Raw genomic sequence first — 8,114 nt, forward strand, 5'->3', positions numbered from 1 at the left:
GTATGGTATAATCTATTGATTGCCTAACAAGCGAGAATTATCTAATGTGTTGGTTCTTGTCCTTCTCCCTACCTCCAAAGTAGGTGGGAGGGCCTGTGTAGGACGGTGATTCTGATCAACCACAGAACTTCACTGAGGATCAGAGCAGTGGTCTGACATATTTTCACTTGACCATTCCCTAGAAACTTGCTGCTAGGATTTCCTCCATTTATTTTCCTTGAGGAGTTTGGACTAATTTTTAATGGCCATGGGTCTATAATTCCATTGGTTGTTCCCAACATATACTGTCTTAGGTCATGAAGATACTAATTGATACCAATGAGGAAAATAGTTATTTGGGTCAAAGAAGTACATGTTCACTTGATCGTGTATTCAAGGGCTTACTAGAGTCACACACGATTATCATGTAGCTCTGGCTTACCCTCATTCCCTCACACTATTATATTTTTTTTAAATCTCAATATATTTACATTAGTATTCTAAAATAAGATATGTAATAATTTACCTAGAGGGGTTACATGTAACTTCCCTACTTTAAATCGATCTCTGAGGGACCCATGACAGCTAAGGTGTGTGTTCAAATATAGTTTAGTACAGTCATACTTGCTCCACTGAGCCCATGAACCTAACTTCATTACAGAATCAGGTTTTTTGTCTTTACCTTTTTTTAAAAAAATAATTTATTTTTGGCTGCACTAGGTCTTCGTTGCTGCGCGCGGGTTTTCTCTACTTGCGGCGAGCAGGGGCTACTCTTCGTTGAGCTGTGCAGGCTTCTCACTGCGGTGGCTTTTCTTGTTGCGGAAGCACGGGGGCTCTAGGTGCGCGGGCTCAGGAGTTGTGGCGCACGGGCTTAGTTGCTCTGGGGCATGTGGGATCTTCCCGGACCAGGGCTTGAAGCCGTGTCCCCTGCGTTGGCAGGGGGATTCTTAACCACTTCGCCACCAGGGAAGCCCTGTTTACCTTTCAATTAAGCTTTTTTTAGTGGAAAAGTGATATTCATGTAGAAAAGTGCACAAGTAGATTTTTACAAAGGGAACACACCTATGTAATCAGCACCCAGATGAAGAAAAAGAGCATTGTCAGCATCCCAGAAGTCACTTTTTGTTTTAATTATGCAGAATTTCCCACTAACTGGTTTCAAAGTAACTTAAAAAAAAAAAAAAACTTTCCTCAACCTTTATTAATCATTTTCTTCCATTAAAATTCTAAGGCTTGATAGAATTCTTAAAGATTAGCTGAGTGAGAACAAGCCAGGTTCTATTGACACCTTTTTGATCTAAATGACTTTTTCAAATGCAACTCCACCAAATGCAACAGTGCACTTTATTTTTTGTCCCCTTAGCCACCCTGCTGTCCTTGAGAGTTCTCCCAGAGTTTACGAAGAAAGCTGTATGGACCAGAGCTTATGGTTGGTAAACAGTTTTGCAGTAGCCAGCAGCATTCTCAGCTGGATGAGGAAAACCATACAGACAGAAGGAATTTTTCAGAATTCGTGTCTGGGCTTACTGAGACGATGCAGAGAGCTGAAGGTCATGAAAGGGTGGCCACACAACCGACAGCTTGAACCGTGCACGCCAGGACAGGGGCCACTGCTTCAGTACCCAGGCCATTTGAGACCGAAACAAGAACTTGGATTTTCTTTTATTTGGCTAGAGTTCAACATAAAGATTTTTTGTGAAAATCTAATTATATCATCTCCTCCGCACTAAATTCTAGTAAAATAATCCTGTGAATTTTGTGCATGTGACTTTTGTTTTAAGGCATGGGGAAGGTTTTGCTAGCAAAACCAAACTGTAGCGGTGACAGTGGAATCTGATCTGTTTCCCATGAAGTCTCCAGAGGATATTCATTGACTCAGTAAGTTAGACATGTTTTCTTATTCTTATTGCTAAAACACTCTCTTGGAACTGCTATACGCATTTAAATAATAAGCATAGTGTTAAACATTGCTAAATCAGACTTGTAAGTGGTGGCTATAATTTTTTTATGCTTGAGTCTCTTGAATGCAAGTGAAAGTTACCCAATTCAAAATAAGGAAGGGAAGGTGTCTTTGCTCATAGGTATGGTGGAAGCAACATGGGGTGGACTCTGATTCAGCTTGGGTCATGTTGAGTCCTTGGGTGGGGTGGGGAGGGTTCTACGTGACCAGGCCGGGGTCACATGTCTGTCCACCTGAACTGGGTTCCCCCAGAAGAAAGGTGATTAGGATGCTAGGCAAGCAAAAAATGGCAAATATCTCTTCCAAACATCGATCTTTTTTTTATAAGTACAAACCTCTGTCTTAATCAGGGTGACTGGTGGCCTAATGCCAAGTAAATGAAGGAATGTGACAGCATCCTCAAGGGTTGCATTTTACTCAGGGGTTTAGAATCAGCCAGGAATTTAATTTGCTCTGATTGCTAATTATTGTTCCTTCATGCAGCCATTAATCAGGGCTGTCCTTAGCCAATCATACAAATATACTGATGTATACGTATATGGGATTACTGGGGAGAAAATGTGTGCCACTGGAATAATGTACCTTCGTGCTTATCATGCCACAGCAGTGTCATGGAACTTTTAGTATTCCTGTGTGGCATGTACAATACCTTCATGTTGTCACCAAGCATACCTACCACTTAAGTTAAAAATAGCTCTAATTTTATTTTCCAAATATATGGATTTATGATTCCAGGTTCCAAATATTTGTGGTTCACTGTGTAATTCACACTGTTTCCAGGTCACAGCTCTTTCTTTTGCTGAACTCCGTAGGGTGCTGAGATACTTACAGAAAAGGAGGAAAGGAAGGTGAGCTCTCAGGTAGTACTTAACTACATCACCAAGTATTTCATCTCTATTACTTCTTTAGAGGCTGAGCTGGAGGGAAATGAGTTTGGAGGAAGCAGAAGTGTAGAAAATTTATGTGAGAAGCCAGCTTCTGTCTCCTTCCCACCCACCGTGGCTTTCTCATACTACCTACCAATGAGATGTTGACATTCTTCTAACGTTTATTACACTAGTTGTCAGACTATATAAGTGACTAGAGTTTCACTTGTATTATCTTATTTAACCCTTGCAACAATACTGTGAAGAGGCATTATTTTCTATTTTTAAATGAAGAAAACACATCTAATAAGTGGCAGAGCTACTACACCTGGAACCAAGGTCCTAGAACCCCAGGTCCAATGCGCTTTCTACTGCATCAGGCTCATCAGCACCCACTTTCAGATGAAAACTCCTACCAAGTATTAAGCCTCGTTCATGCTTAATATAGATTGCTGGAATCAGATAAAAGAAACACCCCTGCCTCATATTAATAAGCCTCTGGAATTGGGACGTTGGGAGTTACAGTGTAAAGGAGCAGGTCTTCATGGGTTGAAGGACATTACATTCCCGGGCCAACTAGCAGATGTGGATGGCAGTAAAGAATAGGGAAGAGGAAATGGGCACTGAAGAACTACTCTCACATTTCCCCCCAAATCAGTGGGCAGACTTGCTGATGCTCAAGGAGAGGGATAAAGAATCAGCCCAGCCTTCCAGACCCAGACTGTCTTTTTCAGTTTGGCCCAGTTTCTTCTCAGTCAGACTTTGTCATTGCTCCTGCCTTGACAAGAAAACAGAATAGTACAAAAGGGAGGAAATAAGATCTACCTGTACCCTCTCTTCCCTAGCTCCCTCTTTTTGTTTTCAGCAGTCTTGTGTTTAAGCGTCATAGGATTTTCCTATTCATAGGATTTTCCTATTCATTCCTATTCATTTGGACTCCATAAAGAGTCCAAAATGTCAAAATCTAAATTTGAAGCTGTAAAGGTTCTAAACTCTAATTATTCTAAGATGTAGGTTACTGGCATAATAAGACCCTTTCTCCTGGTTACCTGAGCTCCAGTAAGTATTAAGATATTCCCTTGGGATATTTCAGTGTGTTCTCCAGAAACCAGAAGTCTCTGCTTTTTTGAGACCAGACGTTCCAAACTATATACAAAAGGAAAAGTTTCCTTGTAAGTCATCTTCTGTTAGTTTTTGAAATCACAAGTTGCCAAGACAAATAGCATGCTAGGGTATACTAACAAATCAATGTGTGGGATTAAGGCTATGTTGTGTGTCTCAGATGTGTCCAAACACTGTGACTCTTCACTTGAAGAGTGTACATTTGGAACAGATGTTGAGATACATGCAAGTGCCTAAAATCTTTGTGCTTTATTTGTAATGTAATGGCTCCATGGTAACCAAGAGGCGGTTAATCACCTTTTTTTTTTTTTGAAGTTAATTGCCACAAGTTAACTTCTCCAAAATGATTTTAACCAAAGATGATATTATAATAATATAAGGAGTAAAACTTTAAGGACTTAACTACTGTCTTGAAACATCTTAGTCACTTTGAAAGTAAGCAGTAGTTTTAGATTTTTGGTAAACATTTTAGCAAATTGCTGTTTTAGAAGAGAAATCTGACCATGTGGTTAAGAGGATGGGGCCTTCATTAAGGCCAGAGTTGTAAGCTGGGTCTTTAGGTCTCTGACCTCAACCAGCCTATTCATAGCTGCAGGCATTTCAAATGGAACCAGAGGACAGAATGTGGCTGGGACAGTTCACATCCTTCACCACTCTTATGGAAAGATACCTCACAGCATCATCGTCATGTATAAATGTATATCATTACTGCTCTGGTGCTGGATATATGCTTTTATATTTTCTGGAAGGAAACACTTTATTCTACTCCTAGTAACTTTAAAGTCTCATCTTTTTAATGTATGACACATAAAATATTTATGAAGTTGTGAAATAATGTCCAGCCAAACTATTAGAAATGGAACTGAATAAAAATGACATTGATGACTCCCTGACTTTGGTTTTATTTTTTGTATGAAAGAAATAACCTACCTAACAAAGTAGTTGTATGCTGTATAAATTCTAAAATGTAAAAGAAATGCTTTCACTTTTGTATGTTTCACTAACAATAAATAGTAGCTATAATGCTTGAAACAGGCCTGACAACATGTATGTCAGGACTTGGGAAGATAATGGAAATTTCTTAAGTAAAAAATTATTATCTACATTCTAGAAGCAAGTAGCACATTAAGGAAAGATATTTATGTAAGTTTTTTTAAAAAAACCTATATATGTGTCTTCTGAACATGAAGCACCCTTTGAGATAAATCCAAAATAACTGAAACATCACCTAGTTAATCTATTTCTTAAAGTATAGTTTTTTTTTTTCCTGGATGTAGTAATAGTAATCCATAAAGTCAGAGTTGCACAACAACTCTGAGTGTCTACTATGTACCACCATACAAGGTTCTGGGGTACAAAGTAAACAAGACATGACATTCCTACCCTTGTGGAGCTTACATTCAGAAAATATAAATCAGTAAACCATCATGTAATAAAGAAAAGCATTCCTACTTCTGTATGGCCCTTTATAATTTACAGAGGTTTACTTTACCATATTTCATTTGCTCTTCACAACAGCCTTGGGCAGTTAAGTAAACTGGGACTCAGAGAGTCATTCAGTTAGGAAATACTGGTGCTGGAGTTGAAATCAAAGCCAGCATTCTTGAGAGGACTGCACAGGATGGGGGAGTAGAAAGGCCCTGAGCTCTCCTCCTCTCACATGCACACCAAAATTACAACTATGTGCAGAACACCCATTGATGAAAAAGACCAGAACCTACCAAAAAAGATCTTTTACAACTAAATATATCAAGAAGGAACCATAATGAGATGAGTAGGGGTAGCAGAATTGTGATATAGTCAAATCTCATAACCCCAGGTGGATGATCCACAAACAGGAGAATAATAACAATTGCAGAGTTTCTCCCAAAGGAGTGAGCTCCCTAGCCCAGGAGTCCTGCACCAGGAAGACAAGCCCCCAGAGCATTTGGCTTTGAAGGTCAGCAGGGCTTACTTTCAGGAGTCCCAGAGGGCTGAGGGAAATAAAGACTTCACCCTTTAGGGGCTCACACAAAATCTGACACCCTCCTCGACCCAGGGCGGAGGCAGTAATTTGAGCGGAGCCTGGGTGAGACCTACCTACTAATCTTGGAGAGCCTTGCAGAAAGGCAGTAGGCAACTGCAGCTCACCCTGGGGACATAGACACTGTAGGAAGCCATTTGTGGGAACTCCTTCTACCAGGTGGACACTGGTGCTGGCAGGCACCACTGTGGAATCCTCCCTCCAGCTTATTAGCCCCAGGACCCACCCCACCCTTGCTCAATAGTCTGTACACACCAGTGCTGAGATACCTCAGGCCAAGTAACTAACGAAAACAGGATGGTCCAAAACCTGTTGGATGCATCAAAAGTAGTTCTAACAGGGAAGTCTATAAAAATACAATCTTACCTCAGGAAACAAGAAAAATCTCAAACAATCTTACCTTACACCTAAAGCAACCAGAGAAAGGACAAACAAAACCCAAACCTAGTAGAAGGAAAGAAATCATAGAGATCAGAGTAGAAATAAATGAATTAGAGACGAAGAAAACAATGGAAAAGATCAATGAAACTAAAAGCTGGTTCTTTGAGATGATAAACAAAATTGAAAAACCTTTAGCCAGACTCATCAAGAAAAAAAGGGAGAGGACACAAATCAATAAAATTAGAAATGAAAAAGAAGTAAAAACTGACACCACAGAAATACAAAGGATCATAAGATACTACTACAAACAACTATATGCCAATAAAATGGACAACCTTGGGCTTCCCTGGTGGCGCAATGGTTGAGAGTCCGCCTGCCAATGCAGGGTACACAGGTTTGTGCCCCGGTCTGGGAAGATTGCACATGCCACGGAGCAGCTAGGCCCGTGAGCCATGGCCGCTGAGCCTGCACGTCCGGAGCCTGTGCTCCACAACAGGAGAGGCCACAACAGTGAGAGGCCAGCATATTGCAAAAAAAAAAACGGACAACCTAGAAGAAATGGACAAATTCTTAGAAAGATACAACATTCCAAGACTGAACCAGGAAGAAATAGAAAATATGAACAGACCGATCACAAGCACTGAAATTGAAACTGTGATTCAAAATCTTCCAAAAAACAAAAGCCCAGGACCAGATGGCTCTACAGGCGAATTCTATCAAACATTTAGAGAAGAGCTAACACCTATCCTTCCCAAACTCTTCAAAAATATAGCAGAGGGAGGAACACTCCCAAACTCATTCTACGAGGCCACCATCACCCTGATAGCAAAACCAGACAAGGATGTCACAAAGAAAGAAAACTACAGGCCAATATCACTGATGAACATAGATGCAAAACTCAACAAAATACTAGCAAACAGAATCCAACAGCACATTAAAAGGATCATACACCATGATCGAGTGGGGTTTATTCCAGGAATGCAAGGATTCTTCAATATATACAAATCAATCATTGGGATACACCACATTAACAAACTGGAGAATAAAACCCATATGATCATCTCAATAGATGCAGAAAAACTTCTGACAAAATTCAACACCCATTTATAATAAAAACTCTCCAGAAACTGGGGATACCTCAACATAATAAAGGCCATATATGACAAGCCCAAATAAACATCATTCTCAATGGTGAAAAACAAAAAGCATTTCCTCTAAGATCAGGAACAAGACAAGGGTGTCCACTCTTGCCACTATTATTCAACATAGTATTGGACATCCTAGCCATGGTAGTCAGAGAAAAAAAGAAATAAAAGGAATACAAATTGGAAGAGAAGAAGTAAATCTGTCACTGTTTGCAGATGACATAATACTAAACACAGAAAATCCTACAGATGCCAGCAGAAAACTACTACAGCTAATCAGTGAATTTGGTAAAGTTGCTGGATACAAAATTAATGTACAGAAATTTCTTCATTCCTATACACTAACAATGAAAGAACAAAAAGAGAAATCAAGGAAACAATTATATTTCCCATTGCAACAAAAACAATAAAATACCTAGCAATAAACCTACCTAAGGAGGCAAAAGACCTGTATGCAGAAAACTTTAAGATACTGATGAAAGAAATCAAAGACAACACAAACAGATGGAGATATACCATGTTCTTGGATTGGAAGAATCAACATTGTGAAAATGACTATACTACCAAAGCAATCTACAGATTCAATGCAATCCCTATCAAATTACCAATGGCATATTTCACAGAACTGGAACAAAAAA

The 8,114-nt window shown here is 39.6% G+C and overlaps 1 protein-coding gene across 2 annotated transcripts in view; it reads left to right on the forward strand.

The window, feature by feature from the left end:
- The window catches only part of FOCAD (focadhesin), a 313,294-nt gene extending 308,474 nt beyond the window's left edge, over positions 1 to 4,820 (forward strand). For both annotated transcript variants that reach the window (XM_030840606.2, XM_060300979.2), the window contains exon 44: positions 1,343 to 4,820. In XM_030840606.2, coding sequence (XP_030696466.1) covers positions 1,343 to 1,416 — 74 coding nt within the window. In that variant the 3' untranslated portion in view covers positions 1,417 to 4,820. The remainder of the gene's footprint in view (positions 1 to 1,342) is intronic.
- Positions 4,821 to 8,114: the final 3,294 nt, after the last annotated feature.

This window comes from Globicephala melas, chromosome 6, assembly GCF_963455315.2.
Source record: "Globicephala melas chromosome 6, mGloMel1.2, whole genome shotgun sequence".
Classification (NCBI taxonomy): domain Eukaryota; kingdom Metazoa; phylum Chordata; class Mammalia; order Artiodactyla; family Delphinidae; genus Globicephala; species Globicephala melas.